This window comes from Prenolepis imparis, unplaced genomic scaffold (genome assembly GCF_030444845.1).
Source record: "Prenolepis imparis isolate NDT839.2.m4 unplaced genomic scaffold, iyPreImpa1.0 SCAF_2, whole genome shotgun sequence".
In the NCBI taxonomy this organism is placed as follows: Eukaryota; Metazoa; Arthropoda; class Insecta; order Hymenoptera; family Formicidae; genus Prenolepis; species Prenolepis imparis.
In genome coordinates, this window is record NW_028141160.1 from 6,422,457 (window position 1) to 6,438,020 (window position 15,564).

At 41.1% G+C, this 15,564-nt stretch overlaps 1 protein-coding gene across 1 annotated transcript in view; it reads right to left on the reverse strand.

Annotated features, from left to right (window-relative positions):
* Positions 1 to 533: 533 nt before the first annotated feature.
* Mirr (iroquois-class homeodomain protein mirror) overlaps positions 534 to 15,564 on the reverse strand; it is a 42,962-nt gene continuing 27,931 nt past the window's right edge. Inside the window, exons 4-5 of the mRNA XM_083055496.1 lie at positions 4,136 to 4,440; positions 534 to 3,874 (exon numbers count right to left, since the gene is read on the reverse strand). Of these exons, the coding sequence (XP_082911622.1) occupies positions 2,916 to 3,874; positions 4,136 to 4,440 (1,264 nt within the window). The 3' untranslated portion in view covers positions 534 to 2,915. The remainder of the gene's footprint in view (positions 3,875 to 4,135; positions 4,441 to 15,564) is intronic.

Below are 15,564 nucleotides of genomic sequence, written 5' to 3' on the forward strand. Positions count from 1 at the left end.
TAAAATCCAGTAGCTGTAGTATGTATTTATAATGGGCGATATTCTAGTATTTCTCGAGCACTAAGAGCTCTCGCTGCTAAGGGGCAAACGAAGGTCGTCAGTTTGTCGTTATTACATCGTGGAAACCTATAACACTAAAAATGACCGTATAACATTTGTGGGCGTTTGTGGAATAAACTAGCTAGTTATTGTTCTTTTCTCCCTCTTCCTCTTTTTCTCAAGATATATACGTCATCCAATAGCCTTGTTGTCCTTAACATGATCATTTCAAAACTATGGATCGGTGTTTATCTGCGACGGAAATCTGCTTACGAAGTTTACCTACTATACATATAACGTTGCCTCTTGCGAACCGATATTTTTTTATCCATCGATATCTTTATACTTTATAGCAACATAAAACAAGTTTTTATATCACGCGATTTAATTGCTATTCAGAGTATCTGCGACAGATTCTAAAGCTTAAATTTTTCATTATTAAGATAATTCGAGTCATTTTGATGGAAGTAATTTTTCGTCTGCTGAAAAAATTGCATGTTTCTTTGCTCTATATTATATTAAATTGAAGAAACATCACTCACGTATTCCCGAAAACATCTTGGCAAATTTGTCTTGATTATTTGTAACAATTTCTCTTCGCTTTTCTAGTCTTCCCAGTGATCTTTCGAAGACACCGGATCACCGGGTAGAAAGCAAAGGGACACTGGTGCCCGCATAACTCTGACGGACCTAGTCGGGGGGAATGCCCCCCTCAGCACAACCCTTTGAAGGTTTATGCCGATTCAGAAACAAGTTGATTCATGAAGACGGCGTGGACCTCCAGTCGATGCAAGCCCAGGCCGTAGCGGGTGGTCCCGCAAGTTGATTTCTTGTTTCCTCTACCGCAAACGCCGGAGAAAGGCGCAGAAAGAAAGGAAGGAAGGAAGGAAGGTAGAGGAGACGGCATTCTCTCTCTCCCCCTCGCTGTCCGCATTGCTATAGCGATTGTCGATTTAAATGTTTACTAATAACCAGGCTTGTCCAGCAACCACCCAGAAGTCCGGTCGCTTTGCATTTTTATAAGTACATCCCGGCCCGGTTCCGAGAATGAGAAACGTTTCATATTCATTCGCTGGATCTCTGAAGGGACGACGATCCCCTACGTCGATTAGAGCTTCCGTGCCACGTGCGCATATTATTGTCTCTGCTGAATCGCGCACGATGCACAATTATTAGGATTGGGATCAGTGTGTGCTTAAAAATCCGAATCAAATCCAATGATCAAGTTTCATTTTCTAAAGGATTCGAATTATATTCATAAAAAATCATATTTCATATTCATACTCTTAGATTACGTACCTGCAAGATTCGAAATAATATTTACACTCCCCATCCAATCCATTCAACCTACCCCCACTTTCAATAAGTACTCAAAAAATTCGAACATACTTGATCCAGATTCGAATGTACTTGGAGATACTTACAGAGAGTTCGAATCTATATCTCGTCCAGGTTCGAGTCTACTTAAAAGTACTATTTTTTTAAGCAATCATAGAGTTTGAAACTAAACTCAAACTTACTTGTAAGATACTTATTATTAATTCCATCGCTAACAATTATGATATATCTCTGAAAGGAAACAACGATTCCTCGTGAAAAGAAAAGAAAAAAAATTGAAATTGCGATTGATGGTGAGAAGCAGCTGGGTGAGAAATGATAACTCGTTTGTTTTCCGTAATGATTCGTTTATTGCGAAAGGAGACACAGGATGCCAATACGACATCAGCGAGTTCGCGCAAAATTTTGGACACGAATGACTAAAAGGTAATGGCGATCGTTCACTCTCGACGTGACATGACATGATATGTTGCAAGCCGTCCGTTGGTGTCCTTCGTACACACAATTTGGAGAATGTTTTCCCTCTTTGCAAGTTCCCTATACGCAACAACACGGTGATAGCAAGACGACGCGACGGAATTATTATACGTTTGCGGTAGATTGCGAAGCGCGTCGGTTCCAATTCGCGATTAAATTATTACGAGCCAATCTTCACAGCGCAATAAATAAGTAAGTAGGGTACACTTATACGAAGAAGAGAAGATTCGAGAACGAATCAACCGTATATTTTCGAGAACCAACGCGCGTCCCTCGCAATCTGTCGTCGCGATTAACGATCCATACCTCGTCATGTTCGCGACGATCTGAATCGACGATGTGAATCGATAATATTATAAACATTGCAATAACAATAATAATCATAATAATCATAATAATCATAATAGTCATAATAATCGTCATTAATATGAATTATGATCTCAGGTATACTCTAGTAATATTATATCTACTCTACATACAATACATACACTGGCCGGACGATTTCTCTTCTACTGGGCCTCTTCCTACTATTTACAAACGCATAAATAATATTAATTATTAATTATTAATTAATTATTAAAGATATATGATAATAATACGAATTATTATCCTATATCTTTATATATTTATAGCATTTTTTTTTATATGTATAATAGTACTGTCACAAGTTGACGTTAACTGTGATTATACCGCGGTTAGAGCCACTATGGGTAGTTGGGTAGTTGGTATACTACGAGTTTCCATTTTTATTCGGAGCAAAATTAGGTATAGAAAATAAACTTTCAAGATCGGATGGTCTCGAGGGCCTGGAGAAGGGGGAGAATGATTAAAAAAATGAATATTTGCGACGATATAGAAAATGAAATAGAAAATAAAGACTAGGAACGAGAAGCGGGTTGAGGGGCAGTATATCTCATCATCACCTTTTTTGTTTTACTGTACACTAATTACAAGATTGTAGTCTCTGATTATTGTCAGCCACACCACACGAAACGCCGCCCGTCGATGCACAGCGAACGCGATAAACGTCTTTTTTTTCAACGATCGGTCGCGTCTTTGAGTCACACTCGTCCGGGAGATTTAAGTTCCTGAGTCGCCGGAAGACCGCCGGCCGCCGGATGGGGCGATTGATCGGATCCGCCCGACGACGTCGTCGACGACGACGACGGTGACAGTCCGGAGGACGCGGTAGTTAATAAAACAGCTCGTCCACCTGCGGCGGCGCCACCGCCGCCCCCCGCGCTGGTGGCCCCGTTGATCGAGAAAGGCTTCACGGTCCCAGCAACAGAGAAGGACGAGGACGAGGACGTCAGTATGCTCGGCGCCGTGGACGGCGGTGGTATCACCCCACCAAGTCCACCCAGGGTCCTCGAGTACGTCTCCAGTAGGGATATGTCGCCGGAGCCGAGATGAGAGGCGCCGTACAGATTCCTGTAAAAGTCCGGATGCGGTCTTACGAATTGCGTGCCCGGATGTATCGCCGGGTGCAGGGGATGATGAGGCGGAAGTCGACTGGCCAGAGGACTGACGAGTTTGCCCCCTGCACCACCGCCACCGCCACCTCCGCCTCCGGTTCCGCCATAGGGTGACGCGAGACCCGTCATAATGGTCGGGTTCGAGTTCTGCTGATCGCCGTCCTTGCTCGCCATGTCCGCCAGCGACCAGATCCGCGGCTTCGTGGTCACCGCGCTGGCCGTGGATGACGCGCTGGTGCTCGGCGGGAGATGATGGTGGTGCTGGCTGCCTGGAGACGTGCTCTCCGGCGACGGGTGACGTAACAGTCGACCATGACTCGGCGCGAGATACGCCGGATGCTGCAGTTGCAGCGGATGCCTCGGCTCCCTCTGATCGTACAGGCACTCCGGACTGTCCGGGCCGCTATCAGCTCGCGATTCGCTCCATTCGCTCTCAGCTCTACCTTGAACACCGGCCGAGCCGCCGTTGCCGCCGTGCAAAAGGTCCATACGATGCGCCGGTCGTTCCCCGTCTTCGCTGGAACCTGTACCCGAGTCTTTCGAATCTGGACCGAGAAGAAGATGATCGAGCTTCGTGATTCGGGACAATATATTCGATTCTTGGAATCTTCAGTCTCATTTAAACTTGCAAATTTGTCCAAAAGTTTTACCTAACGATTTTTAAGCGAAAAAATCTTCGGAAATGTAATATTCAAAGTGAAATGTAATATTCAAGTATTGACTAATGATTCACGCGATGTAGAAATGACTGATTAGCAATGTAATTAGGAAAAGAAGCGGATTATTCAAGGAGAAGCAGGACTCACCTAACCGATCTTTCTCGTCGACGCTCTTTCTCCCGCTATCATCGTCCTCGTTATTGTTATCTTCGTCCTCGACACGGTTCCTCGGTTCCCACGTCATTTTATTTTCCTTTTTCAAGCGCCTTCGCGCATTCGCGAACCACGTCGACACTTGTGTCAGTGTCATTTTCGTAATAATAGCCAGCATGATCTTTTCGCCTTTCGTAGGGTACGGATTCTTCTTGTGCTCGTTTAACCACGCCTTCAACGTACTCGTCGTTTCCCGTGTCGCGTTTTTTCGCCTCGCACCGTTCAGATCCATGCCATAACTACAACAGATCCAAGTAAGAAATATTATATGTAAAATAATCCTCGATACAAGGACCAAGACAGTTTCTCTTATTTCCTGTGTAGAAGACGAGAATATTTTTGTAAACGACATATTAGGGCGAAAGAAATACAAATTAACAAGAAATAGATATGAAAGTTTGCGAGTAAAGAATCATCTACTCTTAAATAACAATTTATGTCTTGCAATCGGAGCAGATGGCCACAATTATGGCCACAGTTATGGCCCATCGTTTATTATCCCGTAACTGATAAGATCAGGAGAGATAGCCCACTGACAGAGACCAGTCGTGTGAGGATTAATTCTACGCCGAGAATGCGTCTTCTTCGCCCGAAGAATACGCGTGACCCAGATAAACGCGAATGTACTTTAAACCGGAGCAAAAATAAACAAGACATCCTCAAAAAAATAGAAAAGAGGGGGTTGTTGCTGTTGCCAGCAGAGCTTTGCGTCGGAAAACTTATCCCATCGCGAGGCTCGTTATGTCTTCCCCAGCGTCGAATATAAAAGTCCGGAGTCCTGCTCGGTTTGAGGAGCGATATAAACGGGTAGGTAGCTACTACTTCCATCCCGAGAGTAGATCTCTATCTAACGGTATAAGCTCCTACCTCCCATCTCTTGGCCAGAGGAATGAAGCGGAAGGAGAGGATGGGGGCGAGGAAGGGAATGGAGAAGAGGAGGCAGGCGACCTCCTCTCTTTGCCTTCCGCCTCGCTCCGTCGGACCGGAGCGACCGACCCTCTGGGATCCCATTACTAAAAGACTAACCCTTATCAAAGATTAAACTTCGGTATAACTGCTGAATCGACGGGATCGAAATTAAATTTTCCACCACCGAGAGGCAACCGGGTAGGATATCTCTCTTCTCTTCTTTCCATTCTCCCTGTCTTTCCTCTCTTGAAGTTATTTCTTTTTTTTTTTTTATTTGTCTTTCGGTTCTTCTCTTCGCGTGTACAATCCGGGCGAGATGTCGCGACTCGATCCGAAGCTCCTGGATATCCAGGGAGGATTTATCGGCGAAATCGCCGATTTAATCGAAACAGTTTTCTTAATGGCATGCATCAGCCATGATTGCAGATGTCGTTGAATTCTATCGCAAAACGTAAATGAGATCGATGGAGTCAATGTAACTCTTCTCGTTAGAAATTATAATATATACCAAAATATAACAGTTGTAAAGAGCCCACATAAAAGTCTTTGTAAAAACAGCGGATAACGCGCGCACTGAAGGACGAATATCGGTTGATTCGAATCTCCAATCGAACCTAATCTTCACCCCGCCTTCTGGGTCCCGTCACGGCGCGCCATTATTGAGCTTTATATTTTCGCCCTCGCACCTCAAACCTTATCCGACGACTAGGAGGATGAGGGCGAAGGGAAGGACGTGTATGGACGCGCGACTGACGTCCCTGATGTTGCATGGCGTCGGGTGGGTAGGTAGGTAGATAGGTAGATAGGTAGAGGTTAGACAGGGATAGAGAGGTAGGTTAGACAGAGAGTGGAAGCGTGGCGGCGGGAGAGATGGGAAATTAATAAAACTGTCACTTATCTACCCTTCTCCCCGAGGCAGGCCTACACGCGGCATTTCTCGCTCCTCTATCTTCGTTTCTCACCCTCTGCCGTCGGCAACCGTCCCCGTTCGTCACCACCCTCTCTATCTATCTCTCTCTTTCTCTCCCTTCCCCCCCCCCTCACTCTTCTCGCTATCTATCCGTCCCGCTTTTTCCGCTTCCATTTGTCTCGCTCTGATTCCGCACGCGGGATTTGAAACAGCTGAAACATTTGAAGCGCTAAACATTTCAATTTGGCATCAGGCACTTCCACGCCGCGCGCGCGCGTGCTTGATACACATCTCTCTGTTGCCTCGTCCTCCGACCTAATCTCTCCTCTGTTCTTGTGTGCTCTCTCTTATTCGTCGCAGACGCCGAGAGAAAGAGAGAGAGAGAGAGAGAGAGAGAGAGAGAGAGAGAGTGATAACAGTGAAGAGGTTCAGGCAAGAGAGAACAGAACGAGCCGAAGGGTGGAGATGAAGGGAGGGTCGTGCGAGATGGACCGACATCGATGGAAAGCAGGGGCAGGAAAAGCGAGAAAGAAGAAGACAGAGAAGAGCCAAGAGGAGGAAGAGGAGGCCGGCGGGGACGGCTTAACCCCCCCGGTCTGTTTGCGAGGAGCAAATGGCGTTCTGCAGTTATTTTAAAATTCAGCCAGTGGCAGGGGGCGCGGATCGGATTAAAAAATCAGAGTGGAAGCTTGTTTCTCATGATAACAGCCAGCCGCCCCGAGAGCGGCAACTGCTACCGCTCTGCTGCTGCTTTCTCCCGATTCTGCACCACCTCCCTGCCACCTCCGCCATCTCTCTATCTTTCTGTTTCCTCCATCCACGTTCCCAACATTCCGTGTTTTCCGTCTCTTTTCTTGGTTCGCATGATTCCACTGTCCCCTCGTGTCGCTCTTTCTCTCTCTCTATCCTCGCCTCCACTCTGCAATTCTCCCAATCTATCTCCCGCACAGCCGCTACCTTTGCTATCACCACCACCGACCATCGCTATCGCCATCAACCGCTTTAAATACGACAGATATATATTGTATATGTGTATGTATGGGGCAGGTAGAATACATGGACGAGCGTTCTGTGTGCACTTGTCGGAGATATGAATATATATGCAAATGTGCATGTAAGTGTACGTTGATACATATACGTACATACGTACGCGTGGCATAGCGCGCATCCTCTCCTCCCATTCTCTCCGACTGATAGCATCAAGTGCTTGTTACCATGGTGATTGCTAATCGGGTCACGCCTCGTATTCTATACTACGCCGTTTCCGTCTTGTAACATCGTTTGCTCTTTTTTTGCGAAAAATATTGGATTTCCCTCATCGATTCGATATATATTTTGCAACTTTTAATGACAGGATTATTTCGCCTCCGTCTCTAGCAAGAATGTTATTTGCGGGATCTCTCAATTTGACAGGTCATTTTTATAGAAGTTTTTATCAGAAGAAGAATACCGCAAACCACAATGCGCTATGATCCATGGTTTTCGAGACATCGATTTTTAAAGGTAGCAATAATGGCAATACTTTCGCCACAACAATTCATGATAGAATATGTACATTTAAGAAAAAATATATTTGGTGAAATAATTTAATATTGTGTGTGTGTATTATATTATATATTTTAAAAAAATAGATGGGAAAGATCACCTCGAAAAAATACTAAACTTATTGTTAATCCAAATCAATTTCTGATTAAATTAACATTAAATTTGTTATATTAAAAAATTTGATGAAAAATCTCTTTGAAAATGACATCGTGTCAAAAATTTCGAAATCTCAACATAAAAAAACAAAATTAAAATTTTGAAATATATAAAAAATCGCATTTCATTCAAAAATCTGTGAATCGGAGTCTTGTCGTAAGGATTTCTTATAAAAGCCTCTGCTCTTATTACATCTCGAAGGCGAATCTTTATTTAGGAATGTACCTTCAATAATGTCACATTCCCAAAGATATTTCCGCTAGTTGAAATGCAATTTTTTCTTTATTTATTCTATAATATATGCGTAATATTTCTATTTCTTACAAGATGTCAATTATAGATATTAAAGAGGAGAAGAGAATATAATCACTTTAATATATCCTCCTAATACACGTAAATTAATTTCCGGAAAGCATAAGTATCGAAGATATATAATACTTGTGAGTAATAAACGCGTGACTCGGCAAGATTATCAATTAGCAGATTATCAGCTGTGAAAGTTATTATTCAACAAGCTCACCGCTGGTCTGCGATTTTAAGAAATATATACGGGTGTATTGATCGGGCAAATGTAAAGCAAATTTGAATACAAACGCGTAACGACGCGTATATATTATCATTAAACGTCCGTCGTACAATGTTTCAAGCATGCTAACGCAACGTGTGTACGAGGTACCGTGTGAATTAATGCCGTCAGGCAATCTGATTAATGCAAGTCGTAAAGGTATTATCGCCGATACGCGTACAACACATTTTCACTGACATAAACTGCATTAATTCTGTCAACATGAATTTTCAACATTTTTTTGCTAAATGATTATAATTTTCGTCTTTTTCTGTCTCTGTCTCTTAAAATATATTATTGTGGGGATTAAAATTGACAATAGATATAAACTACTCCTTTACAGACCTCCAAACTTTGGCTTTCTTTATGATTTTAAGGCAGAATATATCAATTTGTTAATTATATGAAAATGGATAATTATAAGTATAATTTGACGGCTATATATATCAATTAGGTAATTATAAGAATTCCTTAATATTCGATGATTTTAACACATATGTTAAAAAATACTTATGTAGGCAACTCGGTGCATTTATCAAATTTTCCGGCTTACATTTAATATTATGTGGCACTACTCATTATTTTAAAGATTCCAACATTTTTATATAGATCTTTGCATTATGAATGATATGGACATATTTATTAATTTTTAGGAGGGTCAGAGGGGAATATAGGAATTAAAATTCTCGAATTGAGAATTAATTTCAAAAATAAATCTTGGCAACGTACCAAGCAAAATTTTCGTTCCCCGTGCACATTATCAAAGTTGTAGCGAAAAAATTAATTTTCGCTATAACGCACCAACATCCGCGTACGGCTCTCATAGCCAATTTATTTCCTAATATAATATTTAATATAGAGAGCCTATAAACTCTCTTAATCTTATTAATTTTGGTTAATGTGATGTAATTTTTTATCTGCGCACTGTCTCATTAACATATAGATTAATTATTAGCACCTTATTAATTTTTCTTTGATGATGACATGAAACACATGATGAATAATAGGTAGCTTACAGTCTCTATATATTTTTTTAAAGACTTCTTTAAGGCCTTTGATAGAGTACAACACAGCATTTTTATAGAAAAATTAAGAAACAAAAACTTTTCTTCTCTGGATTTTTAACTGGATTAATTCGTATCTAATGAATCGTTCTCAAGCGATCCGAGATCCTTTGAATAGTAATATTTCATCCTTTAGATATTTGAGAAACAGTGTCTCACAAGGCTCTGTTTTGGGACCATTATTTTTATTTACTATGAATCAGACTTCCATAATGTTTTGATGCATTTTAAGTATAATTTTTATGCAAATGATCTACATGCAATGCAAATTTAAAGACATGCAAAACTGCATTATAATAATCAAGGAAGACATAAATTGTACATCGGAATGAGCTTTGCGTAATAAATTTATTCTGAAACTTATTTAACAAAAACACAGGCTATTATGATTAAAATTGTAAGATATATATGTACTGTGGACACAGGTACTATGAAAAAAATATGTTCGACACTTGACTAGCTTAAATTGTGTAGGGAGATTTCGTCGGATACACTCAAACGAAGACTTACTTGTATTGTGTTACTGAGTAATCCATACATAAATAACTGTTGTACTGTTTTTACGGATATATAAATGCGGAACAGAATCTGAGATTATACAGGATTATGAATAAAGAATGTGTGAGAGATTTATTTTCGGAATAAAAAAAGATGACACGCTTTACTACAATGTATTGGGGTCTCTTAAACCGGATGTCAAAAGATATTATTTTGTGAGTTGCTTTGCTATTTAATATATTATTAATATTATTATTTAATATATTATTTAATGTTATTAGTATTATTAAACTAGAATGTTTGACACATTTGTTTGAAAATTTTACTTTCCGAATCACTACCGATAGGAAGACAAGAGCTGCACCTGACGTACTTGTTCTGTCTCGATGTCTTTATTATCATCTTCATTATTATTTTTATTTGCATTATGTGTATGTATACTGAGTGACTGTATTATTCTTAACCTATTATTTATATATATTCTTGCGCTTTAGAGGCTAATATCCCAAAGCTCCTAATAAAAGACGCTTTCTCTCTCTCTTCCTTTATTACTCTCATGTAAATGCACTCAAATTAACATACGTATCGATTATCGTTCTCAGATGTATGAAACGTCGCGTCGTCGCATAATCACTTGTGTTCCGATTACAAATTCGTGTAAGACGATTTGCATATCCCGGACTACGTTATAACGCGACTACTATTTTCGATCCGCGCGATATTTATCCATCAAAAACCGGACGACAACCGCGGCTGACACAGGATGAACCCCTCGCTCTATCGCGAATGTATATTTCTCTCTAGATAAAGAGCAACCGGTTTCGCGTGTGCTTCCAGAACGAAACTTCAAGGTCCGGGTTACGCTTTATTCGCAACGAATTCTCTCGAGTCGACCATTAAAAAGCCGGCCATTTCTTTCGCCCTTTTCCATCAAGATGCAGCCTACGAAGAGGGTGGAAACCGGGGGGTGACCAAGGCCAGTCCACCTCGGGGCAGGTGTGCGGTGACATGACTCCGCCCCTCGTCACCAGTCGTAACTAGGGATGATATCTACTAACTCACCATACATGCACACTCTCATGCATACACACACATACACACACACACACTCTCTCTCTCTCTCTCTCTCTCTCTCTCTAGGACCTACTTGACTAGGACTCCTTTTCAACAGGTATGGTCGTCATACCTTATATTTTACCAGACACGTTACCGCGGCCATTTCGGTGCGGTAGACGCCATCTTTCCGCGGACCGACACGCACGAGAGAGGGTTGCGCGCATCTTTCCATCCAGTTTGTCCCGCACAGCCTCTGCGCACCATCAGAACACACCACTTCCACCGTCGTCTCTCTGTCTCTCGTTCGTGGCCGCGCTTGAGTTTAATCAGCCGCGAAGCCGCGGCTAGACTGGTTTGCGGTTCCCTTTGATCCACCCGCTTTCCATAGCGGCGACCTTGCGAGTCTCCTCGTGAGACAGGTTGAAAGCAACGAAACCGGAGGTTCGTTCAGGTAGAAAAATCGATGTCGCAGACATGTCGAAGACATCAACATCGTTCAGTTACAGTTCATGTGTTTCGCTTATTTATAGAAAAGTGTAAGAAACTTTTCTTCACAAGAGAGAGACTCTGTAAAATTCATTATTTCTTATTCCTTATTAAATCGAGTTCTCCTGTGGTCTGGATCTAGATTGCATCGGGAAGCCGGAGCTTACCATTGGAAAGTAATATTATACGCGAAATTTTTCGGGGCAAAAGTTTTTTCGGACAACGATGAAAAACTTTTCCAAAGTTTCCACGTGTAGTTTTGGCTGGTGCTCGTAAATCAAGCACGCAGGAAAGGGGTTGGGGAGACAGAGAATGGGACTCGCAAAAGGATGATGGGCCAGTTTAACGACTCAGCAACGACGTGCTTCATAAGTTGGAGCACGTATAAATATTTGCGTTGATTAGAGGAATAGAGAGAAAGATGAAAGCATGGGAAGCTAATGAGAGAAAGAGAGTCGACGCTTATTAGCGTCGAGTTACCGCAAAAAGAGAGAGAGAGAGAGAGATGAAGGACACACGATTTTCACTCCCACAGTTTACACGACGGGCGTTTAAGTGTATATGTATATATACCCGATGTCGTCACGTTAAGCTCTTAGAAGCGCTTAGAAGCGCGTCTCCTCGCTTTGCTTCCCGCCCGGGAGGAGGAAGTTTTGTCACCGCGTTGTGTTACACTCGGTTGTTCCGTATCCAACTTTATTACCAGTTGGTCGCAGCGTGACAGATCGATCGTAAACTTCACCGGATACGTATGTGCGTCTCACCGGAAGAGAGTCTCTCTTTCTCTCTCTTCGATGTGTCGTGTAGGTATGTGTACGACGAATATCACCGAGTTTATACAAAATGATACACGATGACTACTTTGTCATACGATCGCTTAAATCCATCCGTGAAATGCACTCTGACTCCGGTCCTCCGATTAAAGTCACGCTGAATTATCGCTTAACCGAGATTATATTATTGCTCTCTCCTCGCTCTTCTCTCGTTATCGTTGAACCCATGAAATTTATTGAACCGGACGAATTCCTTCGTCCCGCAGAGAGATATGCGCGAGTGAGAGAAACGGATCGGCGATCTACAGTTACTACAGCTACTAATTAGTCTGTGCATGTGTTCATTTTCCTGTTTGCTAAATTGCGTGCCAACAGAAGGCATGCGAATGTGTTTCGACGGAGTTTAATATTCTTAGATTGGCACCTCAGGTGCATGTTTATCGCGTGGAGGAATATCACATTTTTTTTTTGTGTGTGACCTAAGTAAAAATATTTACAAAGTTCAAACAAATAAAAACAAGTACCACTTCATTTTTTAGATATTAATTAAAAAATTTATCCACATTTCAACGTTGATGATGCATATATTTCTTTTTCAATTAACCGAAAGTAATGAAAAATATATAATTTACAAGAGATTTCGCTATAATGTATAAATAATTTTAGAAATAATTTTATAAATAAATTTTAAAAATAAGTACCGTTTAATATTATTATTTTATAGTTTAAAAATTCATCTACATTTCCACGTTAAATCTTAGTTTATTTATTTTTTTCAATTAATCAAAAGTAATAAAAAGAATTGGAATAGAATTCACAAGATTTCGCTATAATAATTTTATGAATAAATTTCTTGCTTATATAATTCATTAAATTATTGTTATTTTGATAAAGTATGGAGTACCATAATTTTTTTCATATTACTGTTTATTTTTCTTATATTCTACTCAAATATATTTAATTATAATACATATATACTCGTATGCAATACGACAATATTTCACAAAACTTTAATCGATTATTGCGGGGAATAGTGATAACACAAAAGTACTACTCGATTCGTGATCCATGGAGGGATTATTGGAATAACATCATTCACAAAAAATGTTTATCTTCAATGAGAGAATTCGAAAGCCCTTAGACTGTATTTCGCGCGACTAATCTAATTATAAGACTTGATACGTAAGAAATGTTCTGTGGAGAATGAAACGTGCGAGAAATAATTTATCGCATACACATTAAAATTTTCATCTATCGACATCGACAATTTTTCTACTCGATATTCCTGAATTCGTTTAATCGAGACACCAGGTTCTGATGAATTATTCACTTGATCTGACCGAAATAACTCGTCGTATTAACAGTCTCGCGTTAAATAGACTCTCTCCCTGACATTTTTCTCTAAAATTGACAGACGAGAACCGAACAGCACTAATCTTTCGATCTGCCTGCGATCAGAGTGCAAGATCGCACTATTCGCGACAATTTCGTGTCCGGCCGTAGTCGAAGGCCCAAGGTATCGACGGGAAGAGGGGCGCGGCCGAGTCATTAAATCCCGGCACGCCTATGTAACCCCCGGGCAAGGACTAATCTACGTCCATTAAGCCTAATGGGAAAAGAACGGCGCGCATTCCGCGGGGGCCCCGGGCCTGTCACGTGGTTCGACGAAACGCTGTCATCTGCATGTTTCGTCTGCGAAAGGAGAGCGATCCCTCCGACGAAAAACGACGAGCGTCAAACTGACTTTTCCGCCCGATACGTCCTCTCTCAACCCTTACCGGGCCGAGCAAAAACCATCCCCCCTGGGACCTAAACCGGGTCATTAAACGGCCGTACATCATCCACGCGAGACGTATCTCACGGGAGGGGGCGCCGAAGAAAGGGGGGCGCGCGAGACACCGGTTCCGCCTCGTCTCATTAGCCGCGAATATCTCGAGTCCTATCGGCAGGAGACGCTCTAATAATTTCCAAATAATCACGCCGAACCGGCCTGTGCTTCCAAAGATTATTCCGCCCATCGATCGCGAGACGTTAACACGCCTTTCTTTGTAAAATTATCAATTTTCTTTCTGTTATACAAGGTTATCCGAAATGATTCATCCGATTTCGAATGACTATATTTTTAAAGTTTACAGATACACATAGTAATTAGTGTGATGCTAGAATTAGTGATGATTAGATCAGCTAAAGAAATCTGTCCAAGTTGTGTCTCTCACTTTATATATACTTGATGATACTCGATGGGCTTCTTTTACAAGGGAACATCGCAGATGAGAATTCTAATTTTGATGAAATTTTTACACACATGGAGGGATAAATAAATAAAATTAGAAATTTTCAATTGCTGCTTAAAAAATGATTCTAAATAGTGAAACCACTCCTCATATGTAGAGCGGGTTTTTGCTTATCTCGATATATCTCGAAAAACATTTGAGATATCAAAAAATGTTTCATACAAAAAGTTTATGATAAAATTACCTCTATTTAATAAAATTTTGAAAAATAATTTTTCTTAAGATTTTAAAACAAATTTTTTCAAAATTTTACTAATGTGGTTAAATAGAGGTATTATTATCATGAAAATTTTATATAAAATATTTTTTGATATCTCGATTACTTTTCGAGAAAAGCAAAAAGCCATTTATATAAAAAGTGGTTTCCCCCTTAAAATCATTTATGGGCAGCAACTGAAAATCCCTAAATTTATCTTTTTATCACCCCTAAATGTGTATAAAGTTTCATAAAAATCAGAAATTTCGGATTCGCGAGATTCCCTAATTACACGAGCAACATCGAGAGACGATTGTCAAATTTAATTTAAAAAATGTAATAAAATAAAATAACATAAGTAAATTTCTGAATGAGTCATTTTGAATAACCCTGTGTACTGAAACAAGGAAAAACGACTAATTATCGAGAAATATTGTAGTCGATTTCGCAGCTCCTCAAAGAAGGTATCATTGATACCCGATGACTGATGCGTATCATCTAACTGAATTTCGTTTATCGTTACATTAGGATGCACGTGTCGTAAACATCGCGGCGTGTCGTTGCACAAACACCGTACTTAATATAAAATACGTACGATACCGGACATAGAGAGCTCTCGCGGGGCCTCCTGCCGATATAACAAGAGAATGAGATAGAAAAAGAGAGAAAGAGAGCGAGGGGCCCCGCGCGATATCGCCGCCTTCTTATTGTCTACCCTATATGTCTCCGGAAGCGGGGCCAATCCGCCGGAAAGACGGGACCGTTAACCCGCACGATCCCGAGACCTCGCGGCCGTGCATGCCAACGCTGCATTATTGGCTTTTTGTATGCTCATGTTAAGTGGTCGTCGGGCACGCTCGCGCATAATGTCGGGGATCCTTTGCACCTCCGGGTTCCGATTCGGGCGATAG